Source organism: Oenanthe melanoleuca, chromosome 4 (assembly GCF_029582105.1).
Source record: "Oenanthe melanoleuca isolate GR-GAL-2019-014 chromosome 4, OMel1.0, whole genome shotgun sequence".
Lineage (NCBI taxonomy): Eukaryota > Metazoa > Chordata > Aves > Passeriformes > Muscicapidae > Oenanthe > Oenanthe melanoleuca.
The window spans coordinates 38,485,546-38,503,754 of NC_079337.1; the positions used below are offsets into that span (position 1 = coordinate 38,485,546).

Genomic DNA, 18,209 nt, shown 5'->3' on the forward strand with positions numbered 1-18,209 from the left:
AAAAATGCCATAGCCTGCTTTTTTTAGCTGGCACAGTGGATTGCCATGCTCCATCAGCCAGACTAATTCTTTGGCTGCCAGTGAGGGTCACCAAGCACCACTGCTTCCTTGTGTATCTCCCAGCAGCTGGCTTTAGAGGGGCAGAGGAAGAATAATCCAGGCATGGAAAAACAAGGAGATAAGGCTAGTTACTTTGCAAACTCTGTATCTGATGCACAAGGCATTGCTTCTGCACATTCTTGTCCAAGAATATTGCTTTCATTATCACAAGTTACATATGGTGGTGTTTGGATTTGGGTGGGCTTTTGTTGTATTTATGAGGATTCCACATAAAAGATGTCTGCTGGTATGAATGGGTTATTGAAAGCAGCAATCACTGTGAGACAATGTCTTGTATGTGTAGATGCTGAAATGCTAATAATTACGGAAATACCGTAATGTTAACAAATGATCAGTTCTGTTTCTCCCATGGTACCTGGAGACTGCTCTGGTAGCATTTGGTAGAGGTCTCTAGTTCTTGTTGCTGTTTATGTAAGTTTATGTAAACCAGAACAAAGACCTTGTTGCAATCTGTTTATGATAGAAGTACAATGACTTTAATAAGAAAGCAGTATGGTGAAGGAGAGAAAATGTCATGGGCAAAATTAAATCCTTGATGTATCTATGGTATAAAGCAGTGAACTCAGCAAAAAAGATGGGACTTGTACTCTTTTACCTTATTTCTTCAGGGGGAGAAAGCTGATGAAACACCAAAATTAGGTTGGGAGAGAATTAATTACTATGTACTGAAAAAGTCAGTGAAGATCTATGTAGATCATGTTTAAGAAGGAATGCAAATGCTTTATTTTATTACAAACCCTGCCTTGCTTCCTTATTGTTTTTGCCTACAGAAGTTCTGTTCTTCATAGCATGGCACAGAGAGAGATGCTTGTTATACTTACAACTCAAAGCCTGATTTGATCAACTCGTAAGTGGGTTAAAAATATTTTGAACCAAATTTAAAAGAATGGGGTTTTCTTTAAGCAAGCATGTAGTGCTGATAATTAACTCCTACCTTTTCAAGAACTTGACAGAAGATCAAATCTCTCTTTTTATGGCTGATTTAAATCCATCATTATTCTGTCCAGCAAAATTTGAAGCCCATCTTTGAAAGCTCTTTTGGGAATTATACATCCCTACCCCAGGTAATATCTGCCAGATCAGGAAATTCCAACTTCTTCTCTTAAATTTACTAGGGACTTCCTGGAGTCTAAAACTCTGAATTTTTGCTGGACTGTGAATAGTCACAGTCCTCTCTCCCCTAACATTCCCTAACCACATACTTTCTAAATTAGAACTTTAGCCATGCTGAGTGCCTGCAGATAAGCTAAAAAAGAATTGGCTGGACTGTCGCAAGCTTGGAAATCTGTCATCTTGTTAGTCAAACTCCATGCTCATGCACATTGACTGAATGTTAGTTTTCTTGTATTTGTTTTCTGTACATAGCATATTGAAAAGCATTGACATGTATGCAGACACCCAATGGTATTTTCAACAGATTTAGAAGTTTGACTCCTCTTTAATTACAATGTGCCAACTTTTAAACTTTCCAGTACTCTGGAAATTGTTTTAGATGACTGATGTTTGTAGGATGAGAGTCAGAAGCCTAGACTCCAAGAAGATACATTTTATTTTAAAAGCTTGAATGATACATGAAGTAATTTTCTAAAGGAACCTAAGGATATTATGTAGAATTGCAGGAAAAATAGTAGCTCAAAGCATTAATATTTATGTTAAAGATTTTTCACAAAAGCAACGGATGTAGGTTGATTTATGATAGATAGTAAGAGCCTTCCATTGAGAAATTGAAAGAGAGTACATAAGTAATTGGATAGTAGAGATTTGTATCTGGACTATCTCTTAAGAGCAATCTTCTCTATTCAGTTTAGAAGAATAATAAATGGCAAATGGAGATGTAATGGTTATCTTGGCAAGGAGTGACTGTATTTCCACTGTATGCGTTAATGCTGAGGTTTTTTCATTACTCAAACTGTATAAAAACTTTACATCTAACGAAATACTGAAAGTGATTTTTATGAAGTATTCATTTAAAAATACTGTGTCTAAGAAATTCCAGAAGTCTGTAAAATTGCAGCTTCCTAGTTCAGCTGAATTTATTGAAGCATTGCTTATATGGCAGCTTGCCTCTTACAGTACAAAAGATGTGTATAGTGTGGGAGATTACCGTTAAATCAATTGTTTATGCTTAGGTGTTGTTTTTCTATGAAAGTGCCTCTGCTCAGTATTTGAGACAGCATTGTAGTTTTTTGTGTCATTAGCACTTATTTTTAAACTCTCTCCTTATGAGTGCCTCATTAAGGAACTAGTTTGGACTAAAAACAAAAAAGTCAAAATGCCTAAGGTAAAGGCTCTCAGAGAAGGAAGATTTTTTTTTTTTAAATTTTGATTTGGCAAAAATGACAAAAATATTAATCACATAAAAAGTTTGCTTCTAGCCTTGTCAAGGGCAAGGCTGCCTTTGACTTCGGTGTAGACGTTTCCTTGGTTTGTTCAGTGAAGTTTTGTATCCTTTGCAGGATTGGGCAATTGACTGATTTAAATTATTCTGATTTGAAATTCAAGTAGACAGTAGATCAAGGTATTAGAATAAATAGAAATTTTCCTAACTGCCCAAGCACTTGCATTTCATAATCCAACAGCAACCAGTGAAGATTCATCATTAGTTCAAAAAGCCTTCAACTTACCAAAATCAGCCTCCTAACTTTTACCACATGAAAACTTCACAAGTGCACAACTATTTATATATGTGCATATGGTTTGGAAGTGTGGCAATAACAAAGATTTAAAAATTATATGCAAAACACACGGTCAGCTGTGAGATCAGTTACTCTCATACAACTACTCCATTTAGTTTGTCCCACCACTTGCCTATCCTCATGGTGATTTTTTTTTTTTCATTATATTCAACTTAAACTTGTTTCAACTCATGTCTGTTTTCTCTCATCTTTCTACCAAAATAACCCTTGTAAAAGTGCTTCATCTCCTAAGCTTCGTGGCTTTCCCTTGGAGTTGCCCCAGTTAGGATTGTTGATGTTTTTCTTGCCACAGATCAGAACTGGGTGCAGTAATTAAGATACAGTCTAGTGAGTGCAGAATAGAGGAGGAAATCACTTTCCTTCATCTATTGGCCACACTCTTGCTGATGGAGTAGGCTGTTGGCCTTCTCTGCAGCCAGGGCACTGGTTCACTGACAGCTCACTGCCCACCAGGGCCCCAGAGCTGCTCCCCAGTCAGTCCCAGCCTCTATTGCTGTAAGGGGCATTTGCTTCCTGGACACAGGACTTTGTGTTTGTTGATTCTGAGTCTCTGAAGGTTCCTGTTGGGCCATTCCTGTAGCCCAAGTCCATCTGAATGATGTTCATGTCTTGACTATATTGATTTTTCCCACCTAGCATAGTGTCATATGCAAGTCAGATGCCTTTTCCAAATCATTAGTACAGATGTTAAACGGGACAGGTCCCTCCAATAGTCCACATTTACTGGCTTCCAGGTAGAATACAATCTGTTGACCACCAGTCTGAAGAAAATCAATCATGATGTGCAAGCTGCTGTTGCAGAACTAAGACAGATGAAGAGAATTGGGACTGTGTTTTTAATCAAAAGTTGAGACCAGCTATGACTTCTTTCTTATTCAAGATGGAACTCAAACTTGTCAGTCTCTCAACTAAGTTAGCTTTCAATTTTTAGTAAAATTCAATTTTGACCATATGTTATTTGCCAGAAATGGGATCCATGTAAGTCTGAGAAATGCCAACTTAAAGAAATACTTCTATTAAAAACAATCCTTTGTGAGTATAATTCAATACAAACAAAAAAAAAAAAAGTTAGGCATAATCCTAGTGATTCATTATAGAAGGGTTCAATAACTAAATGGTTATTAAATCAGAATACACTGAAAGGACTCCTTCAAGGATATTTTTGCTTATGAATTACGATGTTCACAGTAAAGAATAATTTCTAATAAGGTCCAGTTTGAAGCACAAGACTAAACTTCAATAGGAAAATGGTTGTGTCTGGAATGTCATATTTACTGTCACTGTGAATCTGTTCTTTGTAATTTTTGTAGTTTTTGAAAGCAGTTATGATTTTGACCTCAACAAAATGCAGTGGCAGTGAGGTCCAGCTATGATTGTGCATTATGCAGAACTTTGTATTGAGCTTGCTTTTCTCTACTTTCTGCATGTGTTTCTTGTAGCATGAGAAACAGAGTAAATGCTGCCTGTGCCTTTCATGTGTTTGGTATTTGCACTCTTAAGCAACTACCGAGATGAATGACATTAACCTTCAGTTATGTTACATTCTATACTCTGATTGCCACTGCCCATTTTCTCTGTATGTTGATCTGTAGTTTTATTTTCAACGTGTTGTGGTGCAGAAGTGCAGGAGCTACCAGAACTGAATCCAGTGTTTAAACGTAATCACACAACAGTTTTATACAAATTGTGTGGTGGTGTTTTCTGGTTTTATATTTGTTTCCTCATAACTTGTAAGTAAGCTGTTCGGTATTTTGACTTCTGCTAAATGTTCAGCTGATTCAAAGAGTCATCCATGAGGAGTTGAATGACTTCTTCAGTGGTCTTGGCAAAAAGAATGGATGTCTCTTAGCCTAGTACCGTGGTACAAAATCTCCTCACAGATTTCTGTAAAAAATCTACCTCCTTTTTTAATTTTAAGTGTTAGCTTAAGTAATTGAGTTTGAAATGTGCAGAATAGCCTCACTATGGCATTCTCATCTTCTTTCCCCTTCTCACACATGCTTTCACCTCGGAAGGGAGGACTTGGAAAATACGGCTGTTACCTACTCATAGACATTTTGGATGTTGTTTTGATGTTTGTATGCTTATTTGAAGAAATGGTAATTTACTCTGTGCTATTAGCAACTACAAATAGGGATGAGTTTTTAATATGTACTGTATTCTCTGAAGTAATTATTTAACCTGGTTTAGAGTAATCTTTTTAAATCAGTGATGAAAACCGCTAGTAGTGCTGAAGGGAGTGCAATTTCATTTATTGGAAGGGTAGGCAGCTCTGTTCAAGTCAGTAAGTAGAGTATTAACTCATCTGGAAACTCCAGGCTCCCTTTTACAGTGTCTCAGATAATTCCTCAGCAATCTTTGCAAATTACTGCCTTGGAAGTATTTCCCATGCTCTAAACAACTTTGTGCCAACCACACAACCCTTGGTAAAGAGGGATATGTGACAAGCAATTATATGAGAGGTAGGGGAAAGGCTTGTGTGGGTTCAGGGAGAGGGAACCAAAAAGGATAGCTGACCTGAAAGGGGTTTAGTCAGTTTTATGTGAGAAGCAGAAGCTGTTTTTTGTTTTTTGGTTTTTTTTTTCCCCCTTTCCTTCCAATAGAAGACCATGCTTCAGTAAACTGTGTTTGTGCTGTACTTCTGCTAGAAACTGCTAGAAAATTTGCTGCCTCCATTACAGGTTTTGGGGTGGTTTTTTTCAGGCAGTTTCTGGGAGTGGGTGTGTGTGAAGGAAGTCACAGCAAACTTAGGCATTTCCTGTTGGATAATTGTTACATATTTCCCATTCCTCAAACTTTGCTGCCACTGGGAATAAATTTGATCTAAAACTTGAAGTCAATTAATATTGTGAACAAAGAAATGTAATAGAAGTAGAAAAGCTGGAAGAACTCTGCATTGATTTTGTTTAATATGACACTATTTTCTCAGTATCTTGGAGTATACAAAGAAAGGCAGTTTAGAAAAAGCATTACGAACTAGAGTTCTTCATACTAAAATTATTGGTAGGAGGGATTAAATGCAGGCCAGAACATCAGAATACATTCTGAATTTCAGAATATCTGAAATCTTATAATTACAATTTTACATTGCTATAATCTTACAGTATCCTGACTTCATTATCTTGCACTTTTTACTTCAACATTAGATTTGTATGAAGCAAACATTTGCTACAGCCCTTACTCGTTAGTTGAGTTTTGTGCAATTTTACTAATTTATGTTAGCCCCTGACTTCCATCACTCTGCTCTCAAGAATGATTTTTCTAGAGTCTCTCATCTGTGAAAACAGCTGAGATTGAGATCTTTTTCAACCATTTGTACCAAGGCTTGGCAGACTTCTTTATGATTGCTTACTAATAGTAAAATACAAATATATTGTACTTTTTCTCCCCAGTATTACATTGCTTGCAGTTTTATAAAATCAGTGTTGTGTTTGTTTATTTTCCATGTAAAAAAATTGTTGACACATTTTTAAAGATTTCTCCTATAGCATCTTGAAAGAGTTTACCAGAGATCGGCCAAGTGATTGTGTGCCATTTGAGCTCTGATCTAGCTCAGTCTTTTTGCAACAGGAGCTGCATTGCACTGCAAAACAGAGAATGTTTAATGAAGTATGCATTGAAAATTGTTAAAAGTGGTTGGATGAGAAGATGGAATCGAGACATGAAGAACTCAGTACTGAAGATAACAGAGGGGCTGCTCTTTCCTATTTGGTACAGTTTTTAGTTCTATAACCAAATTGCAGAGACCTGGGACATATTAACTCAAGTTCCCTTTCCCTGCTTCTGGAATGATTGGTATACTTGGCTGAAGGGCTTCTTGTTGAATGTTTGTGAGGTTATCTGAGATGTTCAGATGGATAGTACTTTTTGAAAGGGCTCGTCACAGATTTAGGTTTCCTGGTACTGAAATTGGTAACACTCCTGCTGACTTCAGTGGGAGCAGAGTTAGGTGATGAGATTCTTTACATATCCTCTATAAATCCAAAAGTCACTTACAATGCAAGGGTGTGCTTGCAAGAGAAGGGGAGTTTACAGAAGAAAATTTTCAAAATCATTTTCTGTAGCTGATGAGGTGACTAGTAGGGTGATTTGGACTAGTGTGTGTATGAAATTACATAAGAAAGGAGGAAGGGGAAAGCGGAAAAGTTAGAGATCAGGAAGATCTTTTAATGCTGATATTAAATATGATAATTTTCTGGGGTGTGACTTTGTTTTTTCTTTGAAATGCATTTTTCTTTCTCATATTTAATTATCACAATACAAAAATGTCCTAAATTTCACCCTAACAATATGCTGTAAAAATGCTTTTGGTACTTTGTGCATCACAGCAAGGATGACAAATCATTGAAATTAGAATAAAAGCTTTAATCCTCTATCATAAGTATATCTGTTTTGATTAATTCCTAATAAAGTATTTCAGTTTATAGACATTATCTAGTTTTTTGTGTCATACTTCTATCAAACTGTAAGCTTTTGGGTACAGATTGGTTGCTTCTATTTGCATGTGGAAATTACTGCAGAGTTCATGCCATTTTTTTAATTTCATGAACTAATGCTTGACTGGATTTGTTGTGGTTTGTTCATTTCTGGTTTGGCTTCTTTTTTTCTTTTCTTACCTTGAGTATTCTTAAGAGTACATCTTCCTATTGTAGAAGAATATTTGCTAATAAATATATAAAATGAAGAGCAGAGTGGTACAAGATAGGTAAATATTTCAAAGTCGAGTTTACACCCAGAGGTTAGAGGATCGGGAACACTTAAAATTGCTGGGAAAACAGCATGGTCTTTATGTAATTAAAGTAAAACTAATAGCTAAGTTTCTTAACAGTGTTGTCAATTGATGATAACATTTTCCCTCTAACAACAGTGTACAGTCATGTATATATAAATAACCTGTAGCAACACTGCACATAATAGCCTTTTCATAATGTCACTGCATTTGAGCTTTCCGGGGGAAGGCGCAAAGGTCGTATCATTGGTTTATGGCTGTGGAATTATCCCTGTGCTAGGCTATGGTTATCAGACATTCCTCACATTCCAGGTGTCTAATATTATAGTGCTTACATGCCAGTGCAGGACCAACTGCTGTGTCAAAGAAAAACACTGGAGAAAACATTCATGGTATTACCCATTTCCACTTTTCAGTGGACCCTTTCCTTCCTAACCTTTCAAAATGTCATCTTTGCATTGAACTTGGCAATGTTAAACAGATAAATGAATTACAAATACTGATTTGGTTGGAGGCTTTGACCTACAGAAACAAATATCTGGTATGCTAAGCTGGAAAATATTGGTTCTCCTTTTCATTTCTATTACCTTCAATGATGAAATGATGTGGCAAAATGTATAGCTGAGTTCAGCGTGGGGTTTTTTCCTTCATTGATGGCAATTGTGAAGTGGAAAACCAAAACAGTTTATCATAATCAAAAGGAAAAGGAAACAAAAAACCAAGCCAGCAGGCAGTTTGACCTGGTCCCGCAACCAGTGGGTGTGGGTCCCTTCCTTCCCAAATGCATTCTTCCCTTTCTGGGTCTCAGCTATTCAGTTCATGTGCCTTTTCACAGAAGCACCTGTGAGGGCACAGAGTGAGCTGACACTGAGCTAATGTCACCACTTTGGAACTGGGAGGAGGCAGTTATGCTCGGCTTCCTTGCTGGTAGCACATTTTTATGGCAGTCATTAACATGCACACAGCATCTCATGGCGAGCTGGGAGGCAGCACACTCCCTCTGCACTCACCTCCCCCTGTCTGCTGCCTGCTGGACTGAAAGCTTAACTTGTGTGTTCTCTGCTTCCTCCTTTTGAGTGTGTGTGTATGAGAAGGACATCAGTTGCCTATTTTGGTTTTTTCCTGTGGAGGAAGCAGGCAGGGTTTTTGGATGACTTGAAGATTTTCATCCTTAGCTTTTCTGTATTACATAAAGCCTAGGGAGTTTGGGGACGTGTAGAATTTTCGAGCATTGAGAACAAGTCTTTTAAAATAAAGAAATAAAAAGGGTATTAATTTTTGTTAATATATTGCAAGCACTTAATTTCTGATGTTTTTACATCACACTTGCAAAACTGCTAAATGAAGTAGGAAGGTGTTTTTGGAAAACAGGGACCTTAAAGATCATCCAGTTCCTACTCCCCTGCCATGGATTGGGACATCTTAAACCAGGTTGCTCAGATCTCTGTTCAGCCTGGCCTTGAGCACTTCTAGGCATGGGGCATCCACTATTTCCCTGAGCAACCTGTTCAATGCCTCACTACCCTCACAGTGAAGGATTTTTCCCTAATATCTAACCAAAAGCTACTTTCTTTCACTTTGAATATCTCTATAAAAGCTATAACATTCCTTCTGTAGGGGTTTTGTTGTTCAGCTATTTTTGCTATCAGGTTTTTCTTTTGAATACTTGTGCTGATGTTAAAATAAGTGGACTCAAAAACTTTGCAGTTATATTTTTGTTTCAAATAACTTGCTCTCTGTACAATACAACTTCTGTAGGAAAAATTCATAGCTCTAGTGGCTTAAACTGGTTATGTTTGTAATAGATATTGGAGACCAGGAACTTCTGTCAAGATTCCTGGGTTTTCCAAGTTTAATAAGTTATGTATAAATATAGTAAATTTAAGATTTTTTGTTGTAGTGTGGTGGCAGTAAGGTTTGTTGGTTTATTTTCATCCTCACCTTGGCAGTTTAATGATTAACTAAATCAAGAAGAGCTGGAAAACATTTGAGGAATGGAGTACAGTTTGCTACTGTCGTTAGTGCTTGTCTCCAAACCCCATCATTGGTGAGGTGCTGACTTGTTATTTCTAAGCAGGACTTGCTGAATATGTTGAACAGTTTGTGCTGTGCTGCAGTGTAGGAGACTGAGTTGGTCTGCAGGAAGGCAGCAATCAGAACTGATGATGGGCTGATATTGCCACTTCACATGGTAGTAGCAGTGCAGCTGTCTCTCTGGAAGGCTGACTGGAAACTGAGACACTGCTCAGCACACTGCCCTTTTCAGCAAAGCATTTCAAAAACAGCTTAAGTACTTTGCTTAAATTACAGAGAAGAAACCACTTATTCAGTACTCTAAAAAGGTTTTCTAAAATCCCAAACCCTACAAGGACAGAAAAAGATCAGATTTTAGTGTCTACTTGATCCTTGTGTGCTTCCTGAACACAATATTGTGCTTACCTGCGTTGCTGGCTAGCTAGACAAGTCTTTTAATGGAAAGTGCAGTTTGCAAAGTCTTAGATATTCTCTGAAACATCATTGAATGTGGTATATCTGCGTGAACCTACAGCTCACTTATAGATGGGAGTTACAGTAAATCACTGTCACAATGAGTTCAGTACTGGAAAGGTTTTGTGCTTGTTAAATAGTTGAGAGAGCCTGTTATCCCAGTAGTACGTACTCAAATAATGTCCCTCCATTCTGTGTTGTTGTGAGGTAGAGAAATAATGTGTGTCTCTTAGTATAATTATCCATCTGCATGTTTGTACATTTTTCTTTACCAAGGAAACTCTGTAAAACCAATTAAAGATATTTCTTTAAGGCCTGCTGTCTGTTGTAAGTATTCAAGGACTTAAAAGAATCACAGGATAGAAATTGCAAACTAATAAAAGAGGTACCTGTTTATGTTTTTAGAAAACTAGAGACAGTGGTTATTTCAAGTTTCCATTCTTATACAAATTAGAGTGTTTTACCTGTCTATGTATTACCAGGAGCAAAATTATCTGAAATACAGAGAGCAAGTGAAAATTCATGATATGTATAATAAATCTTTGTCTCCAGAAAACTTGCTGTAAGTTCAGTCTCTGCAATTAGTTTTTGAGTATCTAGTGGTGCAAAAAAAGGTGAAGATGCAGTACTGTTGACTGCTACATATCCATTCTATTCAGCATTCTATCCAGGAGTGTGGGTGTGAACCTATAAACCTATATATGCTCTATGTTGTGTGCAATACAAAGCAAATACATTCATGGTACACATATTAGTGTCTACAGGCATACATTTAGTGCTAATAAGAAGTTTAATGTTATTGACAACGTTTCATCATTAGGGAATGGGATATATTTAGTTTGAGCTATTAGTGATTCTATTTTGGCATGGAAAAGGTAACATGCATGTTTGCTGTCTTTTGAGCACGGGCATTTGTTGACATTTGGTTGCACACATCTTGTGAGCAAGGTAAACATGCATGACCTTACATATTTGTTTATTTTACACCACTATTTCAAGCTGGGATTGCGACCATGCTGCTCCTTGTTTGATCTGTTCTACTCTGGTATTGATGTCCACTTAGCTACTCTTTCAAAATAATACCTGCAACAAAGTGGCAGTATATCTTAATAATACCCTTATTAAAAAAGAATGTACCTAAACAATTCAAAGTTTGTACATGATGTCTTGGCCTGATACCTGAATGGCAGGCACTGCTGTGTTAAGAACATGGTGTTTAGCAGCAGAAATCCTGTCAACAGATTCATGAATGAGCTTTTTCAAGAGAGAGATTTTGAATGGGATTTGCTAGTTCATAATTTATAGAATTGAATGAACAAAGAATATGGCTAAAGAGTGTTTTGTGGGCCAATTCTGCCCCTTTTGACAGGTAGACAGCCTGGTTACCACTTCTTAAAGTTAGGAAAGAGGCAGCAATATAATTAATACAAAGTAAATGCATTTTGTTGCAGCTTCATCCATTGTAATTTGTAGAAGAGAAAATTGTGTTCCCAATGCAATATAATTTTCATGCTTTTAGTGACTTTGGCCATAGAGAGCAGCAATGCCTCTCTAGCTCTGACCTGCATTGTGGAGCAACAGCTGGGTCTCTTTGCCATTCTGTGTGCACTCTGCTGCCTGCTACAGAATTAATCCCTCTTAAATTTAGTTACCTTTGCATATGCTAAGGATTCTTGCATACAGAATCCTGTACTAGCTAGGGAAAGAGGGGAACCTTCAGGTTGGCAATAAGTGTGCTGAGTCTGCCTCTCCAGGGAACCTAAAGGAGTAATTCAGGTTAGGTAACTGACTTTTTGAAGTTAATTGCACCCCTGAGTTTTAGATAAGAAATGCATCTTGAGTGACTGAAGTGAAATCCACATTTGTAAGCATATTTAGTATGGGATTAGAATGCATTTTTATACACTCTTCAAACTAATAATGCCTGTAGCATTAGCAACTTGGGTAAGAATTGAATTGATTTTGAGGTCCAACTTGAGCACTAAATTCAGGAGGTTTGGTGAAGCATTGAGAACGTTTTTCTTCTTCTGTTTGTACATTCCATGCATTAATTAAATTTTTACATATGCTTCTCTCAAGCTAAGAGAAGAATTAAAATAAATTAAAATAAGAATCAAATACTTTCACTCATCCTTTTGCAAATAAAAAATTAGGTGATGCAGATTTTATGTTACTATTCTGTGTAACTGTGCTAACTGAAAATGTTTGAAGTAAACTTTTTGTAAACTGTTGTATTGGTGGGTATTACTGTGGGTAAACCACCTGTATACCCTTCTGTATGGTATTTCCCTTCTGTATGGATTTCAGATAAATGTGTGTGCAGTTCTTCCATCACTGGATTTCTTCTCTTACGTCTTAATAGATGCTCATCCCTGCACATTTGAATAGCAGTTTATGTTTTATCTTCTCATTTCTTTGGAGTTTAGAGAAGAGGTGTATTTTTCAGATCAATTTCTGTCAACAAAAAGTGCTAGCAAGTACTGCATTGTAAAAGAAAATAATTAGTGTGTAATAGACATCATTATATGTGAGAAATTAATGGATGTGAAATTTAATCTGTACAACATGTCATATGAGTGCCACAAAGGATCTTGCTACACAACAAAGCACATGAGTTCATATTGGGTATTTGCAGAAAGTTCTCAAATGCACATTGAAGTTGCTGTAGAAGTTGAACATTGACCCTATTTACAACTGAATTCCAAACTACAAATCTTGACTGTAGGTCAAGTATCAGACAGCAAAGGAGATGTTCTTGGAAGTAATTTTGAAAGGCATTAAGATGAACCTGTTAATAATTCTCAGGTATTAGTGTACCTCTTACAAACCTGTGTTTTCTTCCTTTCTAACTGAGGAAAAGTAATTTCAGGTTTGTGTGGGGTGGGGTTATTTGTCTGTGTCTCTTTACCCTGTGCCCTGCTGCCATTTTCTGAGATCTGCCCACTGTAAACTTCTTTTTTCTATTGATAGACTGCTAATCATGATATGTATGACTTATGTTTCAGTATTACAGTTTATTTAATCCTGAATGGATTTTGGAGGAAAAAGGAGTCAGAAAAGGAATGCATCAGAATCCAGCATTTCTTATGCATAGAACAGTTTGTACAAAGTAGTGTGTGTGTGTGTGTGTGTGTGTATGCATATATGTGCATACACATTTTTAAGAACATGCCTCTTTATATTCTTAGATCATAGAAATGGGAAATATTATGGGCTGTCTGTATCTTGACAGAAAAGTAGTTTTACTGGTATATGTCATAAATGTCTGATTTTTTGTGGACCCCAGTCTTGGAAAGAAGCTTGTCTTCAATGTATTTCTGTGATCCGGGAACCTCAAAATGGGATTTCAAATAAGAAAGTTGTCCAAATGAAGCAGTATTTCTGCACTGACAATCAATCAGTCTGTAGTTATGGTTCCATTTTCCAGTATCTTCAGCCTCATTTTTTTTAGAGCATGGTGCTTGTAACACCAAGGTTGTGGATTCCATCCCCATGTGGGCCATTCCCTGAAGAGTGGAATCGATGATTCTTCGTTGGGTCCCTTCCAACTCAGAATGTGCTGTGGTTCTGTGATTCATTATTAACTTTAGCTGCATATACAGACTTACTCCTATAGGTATGGCTGTAGATGAAGGAACAACTGTTGAAGATAACATATATATAATTGAGAATCTGCATTTTAAGTGCTTAGCTACCTCTGTATTTTCAAAACTTTTTTACAAAATGTGTATTTCATATGACAATAGGGCTTTTCAATTTGTAAACTGTATTTGTCTCCTAAGTCTCCGCAAGCATCTGTGATTGACATAATCATGCATTTTTTACATAATGGAATTGCAGAACGCTTCTTGTTTTTCCTTAAAATAGCCACTTCTCCTTACACACACCTGCCTCTTGTTCACAAAGGTTAAAAAAAAAAAAAAAAAAAAAAAAAAAAAAAAAAGGTAAGAATAGTTGAGCTTGATGATATGCATTAAAGAAATCCAAGCCTTTTTTTATCTAATTGAACTTCATTGGATACTAAATGTGGGCTTTGAAGCCATCTTTTTTAAAGTATTGTCATTCTTTTAGGACCATGTAAATGTATGGCTACAAACTGAAACCGTATTATGAACTACCTCAGAATATCAGTTTCCAAGACATGCAGCATTTAATCCTCTATTAAGGTGCAATAAACCTCATTTTTCTTGGTTCACATTTAATGAATGTAATGGCAGTCCATCTATCATAGGTTACTATGTCACAGATAATGAACTTCACAGACATGATTCCTTCAGTCCTTGTTCCTAGATATTATTTCCTGTCCAATTACATCTTGTAACTCTCTGCTTCCAACTTTTGTCTTGCAAATTTTCTCTTGCTTCATGTTGTGTTAATTGCATCCATTTGTCATACTTATTTTGAAAGTAAATAGTGGTTATGTTGAGACAGTTCTGAGGGCCATAAGCAATCAGGTATCAATCACCTTGTGCTGCTTGCTCTTCAGTTGTAAAATGATGCATCAGGCTTGTGCTATTGTGTGCTGTTAAAAGCCTCTGGAACAAAGAAGAGAGTATGAGAATGTTACCGTTTTAAGTGTATTATGTACAAACCTTCTCATGTTTTAAAAATCTGCTCTGGAACAGTTCTGACATAGTTCAGATTGTAAGGATGCAATGTCCAAGCATGATCCAGCAGAGCAGGATTCATAAAACAAATTGTCCTGTACTGCCTGTCTTTTTGGACCTCTGTCTCCCTCTTCTACTCATTTTATTTAAGGTCCACTGTGGATCACTCAAGTACTTTTCCACAGCTTTTTATTGTCTCTTTAATTTATGGATTGTCTGGGATGAGAGAATGGCTGTTATTAGTTCCTGTGCTATCTGGTTTTGGACAGGTGAGAACACCTAGACAGAACATTTGCATGATCAGGGTTAACTGCAGTCTAACCTAGAGAATGTGCTATTTATAGTAAGAAGTGAGTATTTTATTAAATATAAAATTGGTGTGGAGTGCAGATGGAAAGTCAGGGTTGTACTGGGCTTATATCTCTCCTGTAGAGGTGATCTAAAAATTAAGTCATGACTGTTGCTAGCTCTGGTGTGTAACTTTGGTGAAAGTATTGAAAGTTTATTAAAAACCATCTATATGCGTTTGAGTTCATATTATGATTTCTCTGCTGCTATATGGCATTTCAGATATTTTTTCTACATGAACTACATGAATTGAATTTTAAGTTAATATTAAAATGTTGAGGCTAAGGATGACACTGAACTTTAATTTTTATTCAGTTTGTTTCACAAACATCTACACCTGTAATCAAAATTGAGACAGGACTTTCTTCACAGATGGGTGTGCCCTTGTAGTTGGCACATCTTGTTCACATGACTAACCAGACTCACCAGACTCACTGTTGCTTTTACATGATTGATGCTTCCTCTGAACATCAGTGGCCTGGGAACTCTTTGGCATGGGTGCCCTGTGTTCAGTCTGCTGTATGCTGCCTGCCTGAAATCATGCTTATGTTTATCCTGGATTTGAAAGGCTTCTCCTTCTTCCCTAAGAGCCATCTCTTTCTCTCTAGCAATTACTATTTACAGCAAAACAGTAATCTCTGAAGTGGTGCTGGTAGCATTTGGGCAGGTGTGCTTGGTATGGTAGCACTAAGCAGCTGTGGCTGGTGGGCCAGCTGTTGGCCTGCTGAGCTGCACAGCTGGATCCTGGCCATGGCTGCACTGCTTCTGCTGCCCAGAGAGGAGGAGCAAGGTGACAGGTCAGAGCTGGGGTTTCTGGAGTGTCCTTGGAACAGCCACACTGAGAGCTGTGCCAGTGTCTGGACTTAAAAGTGCAGGTCAGCAGTATGAGAGGGTACAATACATAGGTTTGGCTTGCTATGGACCTCCTCTGTCCCTGGAAATCACTGGTGAGTTGACAGCCTACTTGTGCTGCTTATAATCCATGTTTTTGTATCCTAGTGATCCAAATATAATTCCATATTGGTATCTTCATCTGTATTTTATAATAGTTTTGGTGTATTTAGTGGTTTAACATAGTAGTTTATAAGTATTAGCAAATTTGTGTTATACTTGCAAATTTGTTCAGAACCTCAAATAAAGTGTTTGTAACCTTCACAGGATTATGATGTAAACTTTGGAGAAGTATGAGGAAGTGGATTCATGCTTGCAATTTAAAAAACATAAATTGAAAAATAACCAATATTCAAAATGTTTTATCATAAGAGCCTTATTCTTTGTGATGTCTGCAACCTTAGCTTGGAGGAATACTGTTCAGTTTAAATAATTGGTAGATCATATCCATTGATTATGATGATAATAAAAAAGATAATAGTGGGGCAATGATTTCTAAATCAAATTTGTGCTTAAATTTGTTTTTTTTTCAGCTGCATAAAGAGTTCAATTTTTTGTAAAGTACTTTCTGTCTGGTGTTTTGTACACAAAATCCAATTCAGTTTGTAAAAGGTAAAATGTACTATTCTTTTTTCTTTCTTTTCTCACAAAAATGTGAATTAATAAAGGAATCAATAAAGAAAAAAATCCTGAAACATTTGAATTAGCTTTTTATTTGTATTGAATTTTAATGGTGAGATGAAAAAACAGTCTTAGGTGTTACAACTTAGTCAGCAGAGAGCAAAGCAGTGCTGCTTGTTTGTCCCACAAACTGCTCTTCATCATGTCACTGAGTTTTTTTAAAAAATTCTAAATATCAACTCAATCTGATTGTCACTATGGCGACAATACAACCTTAAATATCTTGTTCTTCCTATTAAATATATCACTATGTTAGAGATGGCATTTATCTGTGGATTTATCAACAGGAAACTCAATACTAATTTCTTTTTTAAAAAAGGACCAAAAGATGATCATGCAAAGCTTTGCTCAGCCTCAGCTGGAAAAGAGCCCATGTATTATATTTGTCACTCTAGTTCTTATAACAAGTGCTCTATTATTAAAGTGAAAAACTTTAATAGTCTGTCTTCCTACAAAAGCACCATGTGAACATCTAAGGCCCATTAAATGCAGCTTGTAAAATGTCTATTCTGTGTACACTGCTGCTTGTTTTATTCAAGTGCAGGGATTGATAAGTGCTGCTAAATGCATCTTAGGTGGCTGTATTCTCTTTTCTGTCTTTCCTGCCTGTGGTCATTAGAAACAGTGATCTTGAAACCTTGTGCTCTCATCACTGACTTGAGGTTGAAGGGTCCAGTTTTCCTGGGGACAAATAGCAATATAGATTATTGGGGTTTTTTTAAGCTGTTAGTTGTTGTTTAATTTTAGACTGTCAAATGTGAAGGGTGTTGCAGTGGACTTCTCACTTGAGTTGCTGTACGGAAAAATGTTTGCAATAATATGTTCTACTTAAACAGGCAAAAAGCAACTTGTTCTTCTTTCTCCCTGCTATGTTTCTTTAGCTTCTGTCATAAGAGGAATTAATACAAATAACAAACACGTATGGAAGAGAGAAGAGCTGTATCATTGGATTGTTTCCTTGTTGTAGGTTAACAAAGCCCTTGTCATTTGCGGATTGTGTTGGGGATGAGTTGCCGTGGGGATGGGAAGCCGCGTATGACCCTCAGATTGGTATATACTATATCGATCACATCAACCGTAAGTATGTTTTGGCTACCATGCTGGTTATAAAAGATGACTCTTCTTGATTAGACTCAGAATTCTTGATTAGAGTCAAAATGCTGGGGAAAATTTGCCCTTTGGTATAACATTATTGACTTTAAAATGCTTACAAGGAAATCTGGTGCAAAATGGCTACATCTGTTTCTAGTATATTTCTAATTGCATGGTAATTATGTCTAAACCATGTAAAACTAGCACTATGTGAAATACAGTGCTATTTAGACCTACTGAAATGACTATATTCCTGAAAGCATTTTTATTTTCTCTTTATGCATTTATTATTCCATATTGATATGTTTTTCTATTTCCCCAGAAATAGTCTTTAACAGCACAATAGCAAAGATTCTGTTTGAATCAACACCTGAATCTTGGTATCTGCATCTGTGCTAGCAGTACCTATACTTACCTAAAAATTAGAAGGTATCTACAGCCATTTCAGATGCTTAAAGTTAGCAACTGCACAAGGTCAGTAGATGTGGCATGGACAGTAACAGACCAGTGGCCTTCTGAATGGCATCTCGAATGTATGGGCAGGTGAATCCAACCTGC

The 18,209-nt window shown here is 36.8% G+C and overlaps 1 protein-coding gene across 4 annotated transcripts in view; it reads left to right on the forward strand.

The window, feature by feature from the left end:
• Positions 1–18,209, forward strand: part of WWC2 (WW and C2 domain containing 2) — a 93,339-nt gene that overhangs the window by 15,643 nt on the left and 59,487 nt on the right. For all 4 annotated transcript variants that reach the window (XM_056490972.1, XM_056490973.1, XM_056490974.1 and 1 more), the window contains one exon: positions 17,527–17,636. In XM_056490972.1, coding sequence (XP_056346947.1) covers positions 17,527–17,636 — 110 coding nt within the window. The remainder of the gene's footprint in view (positions 1–17,526; positions 17,637–18,209) is intronic.